This window comes from Rissa tridactyla, chromosome 7 (assembly GCF_028500815.1).
Source record: "Rissa tridactyla isolate bRisTri1 chromosome 7, bRisTri1.patW.cur.20221130, whole genome shotgun sequence".
Taxonomy (NCBI): Eukaryota; Metazoa; Chordata; class Aves; order Charadriiformes; family Laridae; genus Rissa; species Rissa tridactyla.
In genome coordinates this window covers 51,943,377-51,962,196 of record NC_071472.1, presented here as the reverse complement: position 1 = coordinate 51,962,196, position 18,820 = coordinate 51,943,377, and the positions used below count along the sequence as shown (strand labels likewise).

General features: G+C 44.6%; 1 protein-coding gene across 6 annotated transcripts; it reads left to right on the top strand.

Annotated features, from left to right (window-relative positions):
• The first annotated feature begins 183 nt into the window (after window positions 1-183).
• On the top strand, window positions 184-18,137 carry LOC128912793 (transient receptor potential cation channel subfamily V member 2-like). 6 transcript variants are annotated; one of them, XM_054209321.1, is made up of 18 exons: window positions 184-363; window positions 3,050-3,180; window positions 3,972-4,089; window positions 5,033-5,328; window positions 5,983-6,116; window positions 6,481-6,633; window positions 7,333-7,473; window positions 7,950-8,248; window positions 8,638-8,814; window positions 9,260-9,418; window positions 9,548-9,643; window positions 10,192-10,262; window positions 10,966-11,131; window positions 11,870-11,936; window positions 12,020-12,327; window positions 12,728-12,846; window positions 13,667-13,761; window positions 14,525-18,137. In XM_054209321.1, exons 4-18 carry the CDS (start codon window positions 5,090-5,092, stop codon window positions 14,653-14,655), a joined length of 2,355 nt encoding a protein of 784 aa, XP_054065296.1. In that variant the 5' UTR covers window positions 184-363; window positions 3,050-3,180; window positions 3,972-4,089; window positions 5,033-5,089; the 3' UTR covers window positions 14,656-18,137. The 6 variants fall into 6 exon arrangements, with proteins under 6 accessions (XP_054065296.1, XP_054065294.1, XP_054065299.1 ...); XM_054209319.1 differs by having other exon boundaries at window positions 3,050-3,311; XM_054209324.1 differs by having other exon boundaries at window positions 3,050-3,311; window positions 14,480-18,137.
• Window positions 18,138-18,820: the final 683 nt, after the last annotated feature.

The following is an 18,820-nucleotide window of genomic DNA, read 5'->3' as shown; positions in this document are numbered from 1 at the left end:
GTGTCTCTGGAGGGACAGGATTCCGTCTGTGGAACTGTAACAAATGAAGCTGCTAAAATTCATCCCTTTGGTGTGGGTTTGACATAACAAAAATGCATGAAAAAAAGTTTGGCTTTGCAAAAATGCTGGATATTTTCCCAAATGTGAAAGTGCACCTTTAATGGAAACAGTTTTCTCTTTTAGTTGTGCAGCCCTGGTGAGGTTTGAACGAAGCGCTGGTGTACCTGTTGTTCTGGAGGAAAAGCTACTGGTCCACCCTTGTGTGCTGTTATTGCAGGCTCCCCTCCGCCTGTGAAGATGATTTTGAGCTGCTGCCCCTTAGAGAGGCTACAGATCAATGCTCTAATTAAACTACAGACACATGTAAGTGACTTTGATCTTCTATTTACAGCACACAGAAAACGTAATATGAATTGTAAGAGTATGACATTTTTCAGTATTTGTTAAAAATGGGCACTTAGATGAACAGAGAATACATATTTTAGGAAACGTGCTTGTTTCCATCTTTGCAGAAAGCAGTCTTCCTCCTGTTGTGCCTTCTGTTTAAGCAGGTTCCAGTCATTGCTTTTCCTGCCATGAATTATGGTGCTGCTTCTTATATGATCTATAATTATATAATAATTCTAATTATGAAAATATTTCATAATACCTTGAAATGAAAATTATTGATTTGACTTAAACTCTTAATTCCCAAGTGAAATTTTGACTTCTCCCTTCCCAGATTTAAGGCTTCCATACCTGTGTCTCCTGTCAGGAGAAACTTAGCGCCATCAGACACATTTTCACCAGTACAAGACGTACTGAGCAATTGCAAGATTCCTTCTCATTCCCTCAGTTAAAAGCCTCAAAAGGCAAGAGGGTCACGTGTTGCTTTTGAAAATTCAAGCTGGCAGATGGGGGAAATTAAATTGCTTATTTTATTCTCCCTGTATGCTGCTTTGGATGGCTTCCTCCTGAGTCCTAACAGCTATCAGGATGTTAAATTTTGGTGGCAAGATGCTCATTAAGCCTCATAACGAGCTCAGCTGGCTAGAGTACAGCAGTGACATAATCCCATTACTGACCTCGGAATGCTGTCCCTGGTAAGTGCACATTTGGGCAGATCTTGTATTTTTTTTTCTGCCTTGCTTCTCTCTTCTCTGACATGGAAGGGCAAGTGTTTACCCCAGTGTAGTCTGGGTGAAAGCGTGTGCGCATGTGTGTGCTCACATCAGTGTTTCTGTGTTCCCCCGGCAGCTCCGTGTCTCTGTTTTGCTGTGGTGACCCCTCGGCTGGCAGTGATTCCTTTCCCAGCAAGCTGCGCATTCTCCTTCCTCTGTGTAAGCTATTAAAACCAGATGCGCAGGAAGAACTCTGCTGTGATGCACTTTTGCAGGCTGATTTCATTCCTTGTCTGACTCCCATGAAAGCTGGGGGAAAAGCCCAAGAGGATTTAAACCCATAAGTCTGAGATAAACTCCCGGGCCTGAATCTGCCTGTTGATATCACAGTAAATGAAGTGTAACACGACTAAAGCAAACTGAACTAAATCAGTGCAAGGCTTGAATGAGGGAGAGGAGAGATGAGATCTGGTCGTGCATTCTTCTGCATATGTTTGTTCTTTATAGGCTATTCTGTGGGTCCTATAAATCATTACGCTTGGACAGAATAACTAGCTTTGTGTTGTTCCTGGTTCAGCTTAATTTTGAAACACGGGAATCTGAGAAATAAGCTTGTGATCTCACACAAAACCATGAAAGAGGAAAAGGCTCCCCACCATTTAATAGGTGTATTTATAGGAAGGTCATCTCGCAGCCTGCATCTGACTCAAAATAGGAGCCATCTGGGAATGTTTCTGTGGGTGACAGCCACATTCCAGGAAGCCCCACATCATCCTGCAGTCCTGTCAGATGAGGATTGCTTCAGGCTCTCTCTTGGCTCGTGGTAGGTTTGGAAGAAGAAAGGCACAGCCGGAGTTCAGTATGTCACAATGAGACACCCCTTCTCAATGTTTTTGGACCAATGGTTAACTAAACTTTTCATATTTCTCATGGAATGTGCCCCTGCTATCAAGCTGTTGATTAGAAGAGCTCTTTACCATTTTGTTAGTTAATAAGATTTTCTAGATGAGCTCTGGATCACGTAAACGGCTTTGTAACCCATCACTGCTCTACAGAGCACAGATGAGAATCACTCCGCAGTGACATTGTGCTGGGGAAGGCCACTGAGACTGTGGGCACTCAGTATCATCCTGCATTGATGCTGTGGGAAATAATGACCGCACTGCCTCCTCGGGCATCAGTTCTGTTCGAGAGAAAAAGCTGAGACACTTGGTGTGGGCTGGTGTCCGTCCTCTGTTTCCCAGGGGTCCTGCTTTGCAAGTGACAAGCAAATGGGTATTAGTGTCATAGCGGTGGTCACTCCGTGCTCCCGGAACCTCCAAGGCTTGCACTCCTTTGGAGAACCAGCCCATTTAGAAATGAACACTAGTGGCAAATTAAGTAACCAGTGGCCTAAATATTTTGGAACTGGGGCTGCTTTGTGCAGCCTCTCTGCTTGTGATGAGCAGCTGACAGTGTGTACTTTGCAGGGTAATGTTCTGGCTGGTTTATTGTCTCAGATGGTTTGCGCTGCCTCGTAACTGGGGTGTGTGAAGTGTGAGGAGAACTGGCTTCCCACAGAAACAGTTGACCTCAGATGTTTTGATCCATACTTGCTTGTCCTGGGGCTAACTGAGGGAGCCTTGTGACAAACCTCACAACTAATCTCTAGCTCTGGCACTAGACCCTGACAGGCTTTAGCACTGTCAGGGTCAAATCAGCCGCCTCCCTTGAGATCTGAGTGGGCTGTTGGAAGCCACGAGATGTCGCCTCTATACGTGCAGGCAGGGGTTAAGCATTATGAATCTGCAGTTGCCAGCCAGCTTTCCCATATAAGAGCACTGCACTCATTGGCTCTCCCTTTTACTGAGAAATCTATCTAGTCATTTCCTGTGCAAGCCCTTCTTCACTTTGCAGAAAGCTATACAGTTGTGTAAATAACAATAATCCGTGGTTATTCCTTCTCACAGGCAGCCGGGATTCTCTCATGGACCACCACCAAGGAGGAGTTCAACTTTGTGCCATTAATAGAGTGCTAATATGAGCGTGGTCTTCTCTGCAGAAGAAGAGGACTCTCACCCATGGATGTAAACAATTTGGGGTCTGCTTTCATGCTTATTAACGCTTGTTGGTATTTGACTTGGTTTGTACTGAGAGATTATTTACCCTCTGAAGGATCCGTTGGGAATCCTTGTCAGATCAGTTCTTGGGTGGAGCTTGCAGCAACTTGGGGTAAGTGCTGTGCCCTTCCTCTTTTGACAGCAGGGCTTTTTCGTGCTGCGCTACTCAAAATGGCTTGGTAAAGTTGCAGAAAGAAACAACTCAGTTCTTGGGTAGAGAAGCGAAAGTTGAGCTGGCAGACAGAGAGTGCTCTCTGTGTTTCCTAGGGACGCACAAAGTGGACGTATATATTATAGGGTCCTTTTTTTAGGACCATTTTGCTCTTGCTTTTAAACCAGACAGTCTGTGTCTGTACGAGACTGACAGTAAATAACTCTCTCGCACGCTGTGGAGAGATGGAAACCGCAGCTGAGAAATGATTTGGGGGAAAGGAAGACAGAAAAGCACAAGCAAACTATTATGGAAGTGCAAATAGCCCTCTAAAGGATCAGCAAATGTACCAGTAAGTGTTTTGGGGGAGGAAATAAATCCGAAATGGGATTATAGGGTGTGTGCCTGTGCATGCAGAGGAATGTTTGTCATTAGAGTGCAGACTAAACTGAGTGGCTGAATTATCGTAATAGTTCATCTTCAAATCAGCCCTTGGATTTCTTGCTGTGAGCTGCATAAAGATGTTTTGTGGCTGTTTTCTGTGTAGAACTATGTTTCTCCGTATCCTAATCTTAAACCAGAATGCTAATGCTGTGTCAATTTACCTCTTTTCTGGTACAGGCTATGGAGTCTGGCTGTAGTCCCAGCAAGGGAGATTTCTCTTCAGAGAAAACCTGTTAACCATTTGGAGGGAGTAGATGTGAATGAGACGGAATTATTTAAAAAAGCTCTGCTTCAGGTCAGTAATCACAGATGTTTCCTTGCTGCCTCAGAAGGCGTGTGTGTCTGCAGTCATATACTGACTACTGATAGCTTGCATTGGGTGTGGATCTGAGATGTATCTGGATATATACGAAGAGATGTCTCAAAAGAGTAAAAAAGGAGTAGAGGACCTGTTAGATGAGAGAAGCGGGCTGGCTGGGCGCTCTGATGAATACTGATGCTCTCTGTACAGCAGATCTGGCTCCAACTTTACTCTCGGGAGAGCGGGGCTGTGTTCAGGCTCTGAGGGCTGTGAGTGTCCAAACGGCAGCTGGGGTCTGTGCTTGCCTGTGTGTGGAGCTGGAAGTTCAAAGCCTGTGCTCCCATGGATAGCCAACTGCTCCAAACGCTGGGGAGATCCCACTTATTTTGCCCCAGGATGAAACGCAAGAATGCACGAGAGGAACATAATTTGTGCATATATTTTCCCTGTAGAAATAGTGTAATGCTTACCAACAGAGAACATGAACAAATTTATCACTGTTCCAAAGAAGGCCTACAGTTAAGCTTATCTCTTTGGCCACTTGGTGACTAGGCTGTGTTGGCTGCGCTGAGACAAGAACAATGATCGTGGTCTCCTAAAGATCCGCTTTCTTTGCCTTTTATGTAAGGAGCCTGTGCTGCTGCCAACAGGTGAGGTCATCTCACAAAGGGGGCTCATATGTTCTGCAGACAAGTTGCCTACATTTCATGAACTGCTTTTGAACTTCTCTTCACCAGTGATATACCCTATTTAAGGCCTTGATCCTTTATTCAAGTACTCCCACTGTTCAGAGTTTTAATGAATCTCTCTCTCAAGGGACCCATAGTCAACTGTAGGAATGCTGGACCTGGAAAAGTGCTTTCCTCTATGTCTGTGCTGCACCATGCACATTCTAGGTTTGGGAACAAATTGTGCTAATTCTCCCTCTCCCTTGCAGGTTTAGTCTCCCAGCGGGGAACATCTTTGGTGATCTGCAAGAGTCTCTCTGCTGGAAATGGATAACTTCACAAACGGGCAGCCGGGCCCAGGTCAGAGGAACAGGTTGATAGGATTGCTAGAAACAGATGACAGCGTCCAGGAAGACAAACCTGCATCTAGTAAAAAGGAAGAAAGATCAGGACATGGAAAGAAAGGAGAGCCACGGCCCTTGGAGACACCTTATCAGAAGGAGAGCAGTGACTTTGCTCCTAAAGTCAAGATTAATCTGAACTATCGGCCAGGACTCGTCAGCAAGTGAGTAACTTGGATATTTGACAAGGGTGGGATCCCTGCTGATCTGTACTGATCCCTGCTGATGGGGGCCTATAGGCTTTACCAAAGTCTGAACTAAAAGTGACAATACAGGAATATTATAGGAATCGGGTGGGAGATAATTAAAAGGAGCAAGGGGACATATTAGGCCTTTCCTTCTGCACTTGAAAGGTGTGTCTATGGTGTGTGTTGTGGTGTATTTTGAGTGTATGTGAACTAGCAACAAATAAGCCAAGTTGGGTGTAAGAGCAGCTTAGCCTGGAGCCCTATACAACTGAGCTGTTCTCGTCAGGGAGGGATGTAAACTAGCTCACCGAGTGCTTCACACCATGTGATGGGGCTGACTCCGGTCCTGCAGCTATCTTGGGCTTCTCTTTCTTTGTGCTCTGGATGCCTTCCAGGGTTGCACATCAGACTGGATCTGGGAAGAGCTCCAGCTGATGGAAAGAGCAGCCCCTTAAGAGAATTCTGGGAAATAACTGTCTCTATTTTTCCCTTGACTCAAAAATAAAATACTTGTTTTTTCTGACAAACTTTTCTGCCTCCCTCCTTTCTTACACCGTCCCACTAGAACTTATTGCACACTCTTGTCTTCTGCTCTCCAGAAATTCTTAATGCTTCGCGTTTCTTCCGTAGCCAAAAGGACCCCAACCGCTTTGACAGGGACAGGCTCTTCAGCGCAGTCTCAAGGGGCAGCCCCGAGGCACTGGATGGTTTACTTGAGTACTTACGGAGGACCTCAAAATTTCTCACCAATTCTGAATACACAGGTAGAATCCTGTTGAATACACAAGTAGAATCTTGTTCAATACAGCATAAACAGGGTTAGCAGAGGCAGTGCTTGCTAATGTGGGAGAGAAGCAGGGGAACCTGCTTGCGGGTTTTTTTTTGCTTTCTCCAACCCTCTGTGTATTCTTTTATTTTCTTAATGTCCATCTGAGCATGGAGAATGCCATTAATTATATATATCCTAAGGCTTTTGCTTCTACCACAGATTAAATACTGAGAACGGCCTTTAAAATTAGTATTGTATTTGGTCCTACAGTGACAGTTAACTTCGTGGCACACTGAATCGGGTAATACAGATGTGCGTGAAGTACGTGCACAACCCATTTGATACTCCTTTTCTACTAGATGCAAAGACTGGGAAGACCTGCTTAATGAAAGCCCTGTTGAACTTAAAAAATGGAAAGAATGACACGATCCCACTTTTGCTGGAAATAGACCAAAAGACACAGAATCCCAGACCGCTTGTCAATGTGTCATGCTCTGATTGTTACTACAGAGGTAGGTTTCTGTTCTGATGCTGCGTCAAAGCAGCCTCCCCGTTAGACTGGTGAGATGTGCAGATACAAGGAAAAAGAGGGGAAGTGGAGCTTATGCAGCGCTGCAGTTCCGGAGTTCTGGTGCAGTTCCAGTAACAGCCTACTCGTCTTTTAGTTCTGATTCTGGTCTGCGTCTTCTTCAGCCCTGAATTTTATGCTTCACTTCGGCAACTTTGTTCTCAGTCTGTAAAATAGAAATGATAGGCGTTTAATAACTGAGGAATATTAGAGGATTTGCTTTGAAAAGCTTAAAAAGCACATCTAAAAGTGAAAAAGAAATAGCATATTGCTATTAAGAAATGAGTTCTGATGGTTGGGTCGGGTCCTGTTAATAGCACGCATGCAGCGTAGTCACGTACGTGTATGGTTGTCTTTATCCTCTCATAGCTGCTTAGGATCCTAGTGCCGGGAAAGGGTAGTTGCCTGGTCTTGTGTTGTATTTCTGATAGTCTTGGGGCTTCTGATTCAGTGTTTGCAACATGCTTTTCCATTGAACACTGTTGAAAGTCATCAATTGCCACCCACCCCTTGCCCAGCCCTGAGGCTGCAGGATTGCTGTGCAGAACATACAGCAGTTGTTGAAATGGCGCTTTGCTGAAGAGTCCTTTGCCTGTTCCCTCTGACAGTGGCACTGAGTGATAGGTTTTGCCTGTTTCCTTAGGCCAGACAGCACTCCATATTGCCATAGAGAAAAGGAGCCTAGATTTAGTGAAACTTCTAGTAGAGAATGGAGCCGACGTCCATGCGAGAGCCCACGGTGAATTCTTCAAGAAGAAGAAAGAAGGAGTTTACTTTTATTTTGGTGAGTCAGTGTGAAACATTTTCCTTTGGTTTTTTTTGTTGCTTATTGTACACAATGCCGTGAATCTCCGTTGGGTTTGCCCCTCTGTGTGTGGGTTGCCATCTCCACTGTCCTGTAATCAAGCTCTGGACTTATTTGAATGGCAAGATCCTTTCACAGACTGAGGTCTCCAATGAGCGTTTTCCATCATCTTTGGTTTTATGTGTTTAATCCCAACTGAGGGGCTTCAGACAGGGACAAATACTTGGTTAGTTCAGCCAAACTGGCAATCTGGGAAAGTGTTTCAGCTGCCTCCAGAAATAAGGAGTAATTGTTTACTGTGAAACCCTTTCTGAATCTAGAGGTTCTGAGAAAGAACTTGTTCTGTGTTCCAGTGGTAAAACTATAGGCTAAATATCTTTTCCTAGAATTGCTTTTTTTTAATTTTTTTTCACCCCTTTCTGCTTCCCCTCCAAATATTGTCTTAATCTCTTCAGGTGAACTTCCTCTCTCCTTGGCTGCTTGTACCAACCAGCTTGAGGTGGTGGAATATCTTCTGAACAATCCCCACCAGAAGGCCCGGCTCCAGGAGCAGGATACACAGGGCAACACAGTCCTCCATGCCCTGGTGATGATTGCAGATGACACTGAGGAGAACACCAAGTTTGTGAGCACAACATACGTTGAGATCTTGAAGGCAGGCGTGAAGCTTGACCCAACGTGGAAGCTGGAGGAGATAGTGAATTACGATGGATTAAATCCTCTGCAGCTTGCTGCCAAGACAGGCAAAGTGGAGGTAAAGTCAACTACAGGGAATCCCTGGGGTTACTGAGAAATGAGGAAATCTGCAGCATACATCCTCAGCATAGCAGTGGGGTTTGATGTAGGAGCATCTTGCACCCAGCCTGTAGTAATGTCAGTGTCCTGCGGAGTCTCAGCTGGCTGCTGCAGCTCTGTCCCAGCCGAGACAGCTGGTCTGGACTGCAATTGGTTCTGCTCCTGGAAGAGCTGATACAAGGTGTAGATTGCCCACTTTTAGCCAGATGGTCTGGTGTTTGGATATATCAAAGTGTATCATGCAGAAAGCCAGGTGACCTGTATTTGAAGGTGATTTGGATGTACTTGTGTCATTCAACACCTTCATTACGTACAGGTTTTTCTGGTATGCATCCTGTTTCTCTTCAGATCTTCAAGCACATCATCCAACGAGAGATCAAAGACCCGGTGTACAGGCACCTGTCACGGAAGTTCACTGAATGGACCTATGGACCTATCCATGTGTCTCTCTACGACTTGTCCTCGATAGACAGCTTTGAGGAGAACTCTGTGCTGGAGATTCTGGCATACAGCAGTGACACACCGGTGAGCGCTTTTACTAAAAGTCAAAGGCAGCAACGTTCTTTCTGCCTATCTATAGTGTTGCTGTATAATTATGCAAATCATTTCAAATTAATGTGGTGTTTCACGAGATCGTTTTTCTGGAGAAGAAACACATGATTGAAGTATTTGCGTATTTTATTATTTGTAGTCTGCTTGGTATGCCTCTGATAATCTATAATATGAGAGAAATTTTTGATCTTTTGGTTGTCCTAAGCCTGGGTGTGTCCAAATACCTTGATGAAGCCAAGCAGAAGTAACTTTTTATGGGATAGATGATTTCTTTCATACTGAAAGGCCTGACTGAATAAACCTTTAGGGATAGCCTAGTTGGAGCCGCTGAACTCAAACCCAGAAAAAACCCAATCCTCTGGTGAATTTGCATTCCTGTTGACACATGGGTACATTTTTGTTGTTTGTTTTTCCATAGAATCGGTACAAGATGGTGGTTTTGGAGCCACTGAACAAACTGCTTCAGCAAAAATGGGAAACTTTTGCTTCCAAGAGATTCTACTTCAGTTTTGTCTCATACTTGTCATTTATGATCATCTTTACAGCCATTGCGTACTATCAACCCTTACGGGTAAAGGTAGGCCCAATCTTCTTTTATCTGGGAAGGCCTGAATGGATGTATCTGAGTTTAAAAGGTGCGGGGTGGTTATCATCACTACCTCTGCCTGTCTTCAGTGTTTTGGGGTTTTTTGTCTTTATCTTGCAGCCTTCATTTCCAGTGGAGTTCACGGCTGGAGGCTTCCTGTGGGTCTCTGGACTGATCATTATCTTGCTAGGAGGCATTTATCTAATTTTTGCTCAGGTATGGGGATCTCTTGTCTGGCTTTATTGTAAGAAAAAAAAAAAAAACCAAACAAAAAACAAACAAGCATCACTGACATTGAGGCAACAGACTTGGTTCTCCTGACATCAGGATGTGCGTGAGGGGGTGGCAGGAGGGAACCCTGCTCTGAGGCATTTAGTGTCAGTGTGATCTAGCAGTGATAGGGGTGGCACAAGCCAGGTTGCTGGGCAATAGGAAGAACGGGCTCACAACAGTAAGTGATTATGAGAGACTTCTGTGATTTATGGTGCTAAAATGCATCTTTGGCATTTAATGCAGTCTATTAATAAAGATACAGGGCTGAGCCATGATTCAGCCCTTGTTTATCCTTGGCCTTTATAAATAAGGGCTTTTTTTCATCTTGGAAGGATGACTAGCTAAAACTGGGGATCTTGAAAATCAAAGCGTGAAGAGGAGCTTATGGAATAAACCTCTCCCCTGAGCGATAGGCTGTGCCAGGCAGGAATCACTCTCTAGCATACCCTGTTGTTTTGATGAATGGCTACCATTGATTTTTTTTTTATTAGAGTCTGTACTTGCGGAGGAGACGCCAGTCCCTGAAGACTATGTGTTCTGACAGCTGCATTGAGATCTTGATGTACGTCTCTTGAGGTTTTTTGCACACTGAAAGCATGGGTGAAATTGGTTCTCTGCTGTGTGCAGCTAAGTTGCCCTAACATTGCTAGAGAGATGGTGAGCAGGAAAGGTCGATTCTCTGCTGCTGTCTCCTCTTTCCTTCCCTTCCCTGCTTGCTTCTCCTACCTGCTGCATCTTGTCATAACTCTTGTGTGGTCATGGACTTTGTTGGGTGGGATCTGTCCTTGGATTTGTAGCTGAACACAGCAAAGGTCAGACCCTCAATTATTCCACAGTTAAGAACATATACTTGTTAGAAAAAGAGCTCAAGTTTTTAATCATGCAGTCACTATGGCTCAGATTTAGTCAAAAGGAAAATAACTTCTCAGTTTTCTGAGGAGAAATGTGTATACATGCATGTGTGTGGATGTGTTCATAAGTGTTAAAATTCTTTTCCATTTAATATCAGTTATGTGATTTACATCGAGCAGTTCAGAGTTCCCATACTGTGAGATTAACCAGTTCATAACAAAACTGCAACAATTTGTGGGTCTGGTTATAACAGGATTTGCTTATATAAACTGTGTGTCTGATTAACTGCCACTTTATATGCTCTGTGTAGCCTCATAAAATGTGTTCGCTTTTCCTTGCAAAACAGCGCAGATCTGCAAATGGGCCTTTTTGGTGAGGTAGGTCACTGTGTCACTCATTCTGCTTCTCTCCAGCTTCATTCAGGCTTTCTCATTGCTGCTGTCAGCCGTCCTGTATGGTGCCAGTTCAGAAAACTACGTGGCAGTGATGGTGTTCTCCCTGCTTTTGGGATGGGTGAACATGCTGTATTACACTCGGGGCTTCCAGCGCACTGGGATCTACAGTGTCATGATACAGAAGGTCAGTACTCGGGGGGAAAAACTTTGTATGAAAAGCTTTTGGGTGTGAGGAACTAATAGAAGTCCTGCAATTACTTTTCTTCTCTCAGGATCGTGAAAACCATAAATGGAATTGATGTACTGACTCTGGGAGTAAAGAAATTGCAGAAGGCAATTAGATCAGGGTCTTCAAGGAAGTACAATTGCAGCAAACCCCTGGTTTGCCATCTTTCTATATAGCAAGTGAGAGCAGCTGACACCTGTTTGTCATAAAATTATACAAAACTAGCAGTCAAAACCAGTGCAAGTTCCCTGGAACCATTATGCTTGGGCTGAGAAGTATTTCCAGGTCCAGAAAGGAGTCTGGGACTAGAAAGGCAAGACAAAGCAGGTGAAACGAGGTGCTAGGGAAGAATTCTCACCACCAGCACCACCCAATGGAGATAGAAAAGAGAGAGATGTGTGTGTTGAAACAATTTGGAAACAGCCATGCTAGGGAACTGACATGATATTTATTTGTCTCAGAGAACCTATTAATGCAAACATAACAACGAAGAAGTTCATGCAGTGCTCTCAGATTAAAGTACTAATGTCACTTACCTGAGGAAGAAATTTATCATGTAGTAGTAGTTTCTTAAACTGGGTAAAAGCATTTTCCAACTTGCTTTCACTGGGGGTTGGTTTATGATGTGTGAGAATGGGAGATCACCCTGTGATCTCATGTGAGGTAAAGAATGGTTCCTCCTGATTTGTATTTCAGACTATCCTGAGAGATCTGCTGCGTTTCCTCTTGGTTTATATGATCTTCCTCTTTGGCTTTGCTGCAGGTAAGGACTCAGCAGCACATTGTTGGTTGGGCTGCAAGAAGTAAATTTTTCTGAGGATGATTTGAATTCTATTTTTCTCATAGCTCTGGTTACACTGATGGGGGATGCTCCTTCGGTCTCTCACAACAAGTCTCTTGCTCAGATGGAGAGCGCTGGGAGCCATGCTATGTATGGCGGCCTGCTTAGTGTCTCCCTGGAGCTCTTCAAGATCACCATTGGGATGGGCGACCTGGATTTCCACGAACATGCGAGATTCAGATACTTCGTCATGCTCCTGCTGCTTCTCTTTGTGATCCTCACTTACATTCTTTTGCTCAACATGCTGATTGCGCTCATGAGCGAGACCGTCACGGATATTTCTGGTTACAGCAAAAGCGTGTGGAAGCTGCAGGTGAGATGCTGTGCTGCTCAGCAGTTACGTCGTGGCCCAAGCTCCTACTCCAGCCTCATAACATCAGAGATGACAGTGCCTGTCTTTGTCCTAAAGCCTCAGCTATAAAATTCTCTTTTACATAAATTTGCCACTCTGAGGGTAAATCCTAACATCATTTTTAGATGTATTTAAAACTCGTGCTGTTTGCTTGGCTACCAGCCAGTCCAGATCTATGTGCATAAGTAACTTGAGACAGTAAGTGACTGACCGGCACTACTAAGCTAAAGAGCACTTTGGGTTTGAGTTCCAAAATGATTTTCTAAGTCAAAGTAGTTGCTGATTGGGGAAGATTTAATCAAAAAGAGGGGCTGGGCTCTGTATGCCCTGTTTTCTATCTGACATGGACTTCTTCTTTCAGAGGGCTATTGCTATTCTAGAAATAGAGAAGGCCTGGCTATGGCGCCAAGGAGGGAAGAGGAGATCTGGCTGCTTCATGTCAGTGGGCCTCAATAAGAAAGATGAGAGATGGTGTTTCAGGTAAGACAGGTGTCCCATTACCTCTTACGCTCCAGCCTAGTAACGGGTTCCCGTCATTCACAAGCTGGTGGCCCTGGACTGCCACAGGGAACTTCAGCACTGTGTCAACAGAGTGACCCAACCACGTGTTCCTGAGTACATGCAAATTGGTTGGTGGCTGCAATGCTGGAAGTTTGAGAGCTAGTTGAGCCACCAGCATTGTCACCAAGGGGTGCTGTCACCAAAAGGTGTCCTGTTTGATGAACATCTGTGCAAGTGGTTATGGTGGCAGTGTCTGCAATGGTGTTTTCTTTGCTGCTGTGGGTATAGCTGTGCCCAGAGCAGGCTGTGGTGGGTGGGAGGGATGCAGGCTGGTGGCCCCTTAGCTCAGGAACGTGCAGCTTGGGTGCAACACGAGGGGGCAGCACTATTCCTCACATATAGGGGCTGGGAGAGCAGGTGAACCTTTCCCCACCCAGCGAACAGAACTGCAGACAACACTTCTGTAACTCCAGGGTCTTACGGGCTATGGAGCATGTAGAGAAAGTAGAATACTCTCCTTTGTATTAAGTATGTTCCCTGGGAGGAACTGGAGTATTTTAAAACAAACAACATAGACCAGCACACAATATGCAGAGGAAGAAGATATTTACCTCGTGGAGCTTAGAAGATCTTTACTCCAAAAAAAAAAAAAAGGCAGCTCTTTAGCATGTTGTTGCTACAGCGAAACCACAGGATTGTGCTGGGAGGACGAGCTGGCTTGGGATGCTGCAGGACAATGAGATATGGACTGAAATGCTGTGCTCCATGCATCAGTGTCTCTTGCATTTTGTCTCTCCAGAGTAGAGGAAATTAAATGGACGAATTGGGCAAAGGACGTGGGAGTTCTTAAGGAAGACCCTGGAAACACCAGTGATTCAGAAATAAATCCAGAAGGTAAATTAAATCATGAAAAAAAAGTCTTCAGTGTCCTTTTAGCTTCTTGCTCAGCAGCTACTCTCGGCATGTTATTATGTCCTTGGTAACAGAAATTTTAGGCAGGCCAGCTTCCTTATGAAATTGCTTCCACACAGTATTCCTCGGTAGTAGCAGATTCACTTGTGAGCTGAGAAAATAAAGAATTAGAGTAGGTATGGACCAGGTAATGAGAATGAAGGAGATGCCGTTCCTGCTTGTCTCTGGTAGAAATGGGCAGGAGACGCTGCTGAGAAAAGCAAGGGCTGCTGTTCCTGTTGAGTCAGTAGCCCAAAAGAAGTGTGGTGCTTTTTCTAGGAAAGCTGAAATTTACGCCCACTCATACTGCAAGTGTTAAAATCGTAGGGCTTTTATCGCACAAATCAGGGTATTAACACTGGCGACTTTGTCAAATTCTCTATAAGATAATTATGTTTGCTTTCCTTGTTACACCTGGGAAGCAGCTCTGTGTGGAAACTGGAGAGCTGTTACTGTCTCTAGAAATATTTTGTTCAGCCTGGCAGAGCTTGGGCAGAAGCTCCACTGGATTTAAACACAGTCTCCTGCTCTCCCAGCATAGGTATCTTGCTAGATGCCAGTTTTCTAGGACTGGGGAGGTTGCAACACTTAAAATACTATATGGTGTATGTTGGGTTTTCCCTAAACTTGCACCTTTCTAAAAACTGGGTCCCTTTGCCAGCTTCCTGCTGACAAAGGGCTGCTGTTTTTCTGTCTTCTGCTATAGACACAAGGTCATGGAAGCGGATGCCACAGAAACAACTGAGATCGGCCGCTGCAGAGGAGCAGTCACTATTGCAGCCCCAGCTGTCAGCCACTGAGATGATGCCTCTAGAGGGACAAACCAGAAATCTTTAGCAGGTTTTCTGGATTGCAACCTTGCTTCCATCTTCAAAGGAGTAGTTCTTCCTATAGTGGCTGGAAAAATTGAAGGCATTATCAGTATTAAAGTGCATTTCATTGAAGACTGTGGTTCAGCCTGTGGCTTGAAGTATTTTCATGCACTTTAATCATTAATTTCCTCTGAAGAAACTATTTTTACTCAACTTTCTCTGCCTGACACTTTCTTATTACTATGTCTAAAGGTACAAGAGCAAGATCACAGGGGCAGTGGGGAGCGGTCTTTGGGAAGGCAGTGCTTTCTGAGCTGTATAGAAACAATGCTGTTAGCCGTAGAGAGGCAAAGGACGGAGTGACCTGTCTAAGAACAGGTTAACTGTTATTCTTTTGTCACAAGAGACTGCACTGGAGTGCGTTGGATTAAAGAGTGTTGTAGAGGCAGAAAAAGTTGCTAAGGGTGGAGTTGGCTTCTGTGCAAAACACTGTTGGTGAGACATGCGTGGACTTCAGTCACCAAGAGCCATACTGAGTCTTTGTGTCAGTACCTGCAGCCTCGATGTTTGGCCCACATCAGAATTCCCATTTTACAGTATTATAATGAAATCGTTTGCACGTTTGCTTAAGAGCACAAAAGTGATGTGGGTTTCCTGGACCTGTAACTTCCCATGGTGAATTTCTGAAACATCTAACTTTCACAGGTTGCTTTGTCTCTGTAGAAAACAGCAGCAGAATCCTGCATGTGGCTTCTGAGAGACAGATGGGCCAAAATGTATCGTGCGGTTAATATTTCCTGCCAGTCTTAGTGGGCATCCTGTCTTGCTGTAAATGATTACAAGGGCCTCGTTGCTTTTTGTAATGTGCACACTGCCTCAGGCAGGATGGGAAGCATACTTTAAACTCTGTGGAAAAGAGATAAAAATGAGCTATCTCACTTCTAGCCTATATTTAAAAATAGTAACATGTAGTATTTCTGTAAACTGTTAATATAGCAAGTTTACTTAATGGAGAGTGTTCATCCGTGGATATATTTTCTGAGCTTCAGCCTCTCTCAGAAAGGAATAGATGTGATCAGTGTGAACTGTAAGGCCTTATGGAATTCCTGATTACATTTCACCCAGCACTGTGCTGACCTCACTGCCATGCCAGTGAACTCTTGTTTTTCATCACCTCATGTCAGTTTATGCAGTCACATCTGAAAACGTAACAGCTGATGTTGCATTGGATGCATCTTTCATACAGGGAATGGGTAGTGATAACCCTGAAGAAGCTGCAGACTACAAATGTTGGCAGCACCATTCCTTCAGTAAGATAGACTATGCAACTCAACATCTCCTGTCTCTCATTTCTGCTGTGAGCAAGTGAAGCTGGGAGGTGTCTGGTGCAGGCAATCATCTTAATCCCGCTGCTTACTACATGCATGAGGCTGGCGGCAAAAGCATTGCTTTTAAAACTTACTCCCTGTCACTTCACATGAGTTCTTCCCCTGTGCTGGGCAATTCCCTCTGCAACTTCACTGCACTGGGTCTCTGAATTGTAACTAACTTTTCTCACTCTGGCTTCTGCTGTTTTCTTGCTTTGTGAAGCCTTCAGCTGCTTTTTCCATCTATGGCTTTGTCCTGACTGTTCCCAAGATTTGGCAAGGTGCTCCTATTGCACAAAAGGATCATCTGGCGTATAGTAATCTGTTGCTGTGCTTGGTGCTTTGCTGTGGTAGGGACACTTTGAGATTCTCGAGAAGTGCAGTATCAGATATGCCATCCCTGCCTGGAGTCTTAATGAAAAACAAAAGAGAAATCTTGCTTACTGGTAGTGCTTTTGATAGCTGTGAGCTGCGACAGCTTGCTTTCAAGATAACCTGCCTCTTCAGCCATTCCTTGAACCTGCTTCTCTTTAAATCCCTTTCTTAGGCTTACAGTGTTAGTTTATCTTTTGATCTGCATCAAAAATGTTCTTAAACATCAAGTGTCTGCTGTGAAGCAGGGCCTTGGCGGTCCTTGTGCTTCACAGTCACGTCACGGACCACCAGTCCCAGCCCTCTCAAGGCCACGAAGGAAGGACAATAGGCAGCAGACAGGGAAAGGTACATGCAGCAAAGAGGTATGTCAGGTTGGTCACAAGCTTTAGCAATGCCCAGGCTGTTGTACAGTTCCTTGTGCTGTGGAAAAAGGGAGATTTTTGAGGAGTTACCACCTCTGCAGTAAGAGGCGAGTCAGCACTGTTGAGATTAATGTCCTCCCAGTTTTCTGTATTCTTAATGCACAAGACTCCTCTTTCATTTCAGCATCTGAACCACTTCCCTTTTTGGTCACGTTACAAACAGGAGGGCTGTCTGGGGTTTATTTTGTGGGATGTCTGCGGTTCCTTGCAAAGAAGAACTTACGAGCTGGTTCATAGCTTTGAAGGCCCAACAGGATTTTGGGATCCACTCTTAATAGATCATGATGTTTTGTCAGGAAACACCTCAGTCATTTTCACAAGAAGTGATCAACAGATGAAGTCCCCTCTCCCTTCTACCTTTTGCAGCAGGTAAACCCACCTGCATGCGAGCTCATCCCTGTGAAAATGGGGAGGCTTTGCAGAGCTCTCGGCAGAGAAAAGAGAAACCTCTTACAAACGTCAGCAGAGGAAGAGCTGCAGTTTCTCTCCTCTCTCTACTCTGTATCAGCCACAGGGACTCTGAAGGTCCAGCCATGCCATGAAGAGAAGACACCAGCACCTCTCGTTACTTTCCATACAGGGTTATGGATGCTCAGACCCTCCCCTGTGTGATTTGGTCGAAGCTGCCTGGCTCCTGGCAGGCTTGGGGGATGAGTGCGGATCTTGTTGCCTCCAAACTCCTCCTCCTCCTCTACTTGAGCACACTTTGCCTGGTCATTGCTCCCTGCGGCCTTTCTGCTAGGCTCCAAGTGCTCCCCATTGCACAGGGATCTGTCTCACTGCTTGTCTGTGTAATTTTCTTAAAAGAAACTTCATGTTTGGTTTGTATGGTTCCCAGTTCCCCACAAGGCCATTTTCCTCAGGGGTTATGGGTGGCAGCAAGACTTTCTTGTTTCTCAAATTCTTTGCATGTTTTATTTTATCATTGTTTTTTTCCCCCGTGTTGTGTTTTGTTGTTTTTGTTTTTTTTTTTTCTCCAAAGCGTGCTCTGAAGCTGAAGCCAGTCTGGGGAGGTGTATCTGTGGCTCAGTTGATTCCCTCCCTCTTCATCTCTTTGTGACCCCGGTTACAACTGAGCATACTTTCCATTGCCTCTGTAGCTAGCAAAAGGAGTCTTTGAAATGTGACAAGCAAAAGATCTCCGACAAAGAACAGATGCTTTATGTAAGGCTACATAAGCTGCAAAGAGCTATTTCTGAAGCGATACAGCCGGCAGGTTTCTCAGCTGGACTGCTCTTGTGGCTAGCTATCGGTTTTGTTTTTCTTTGCTGTATTTAAGAAATTTCATTGTTGCTCTGAGACTAAACCAAAAATAAAATTGGAAAAAAAAAAAGAAAGAAAAAGACATTTTAAAAGAAAACTGTGCCACTTTGCAGCCTCACATCTGCTTCAGCAGCATGGATAAAAGTGGGGCCAGACGGGACCAGGCAAAGCCTCAGAAAGGTGTGACTGCGGCTGCCTTGTGGCTGGCACCTGACTGTTACTGAAATATGAGCGCAAAGAGTGTTTTCTTCAGTTCCTCTCTTGATGTAACCTTTTTCAGTTTGGATTCGTGAGATGTGGAGTGTTACAGCATTTCTGGACTGCGAGGATGGTTGTCAAATGTTAAACACAGGGAGGGGAGTCCTTCGAGGAAGAGTTGGAGGGTAACTAGAAAGCATCTCTGTGATTTGTTTCACTCTTTCCTGAGAGTGCTGGGGAAATTTACACTTTCTGGGCAGAGAGAGCTGTGTCTCTGGAATGGCTTTCTCCCCCCGCCCCTTTCCAGGATTTGCTATGCAGTTAACTCTTCTGATTGCTCATCATTTGCTATTTCAGCTCATTTAGCGCTTGTAATAACAACACACTGCATCCAAATAACACCTGCTACATAGTACTCTGATAGTATTAACTAATTGGGAGTAATTCAGTGCTAGTCTGGTCCAGAGTAGGGTCAACAGTGCAGACAAACAAGGGATCAATAGAAACCAAAGAATTGGTGGTAGAGGGGAGAAGAGATGTGCATACCCTGGGCATCCTCCTGTGA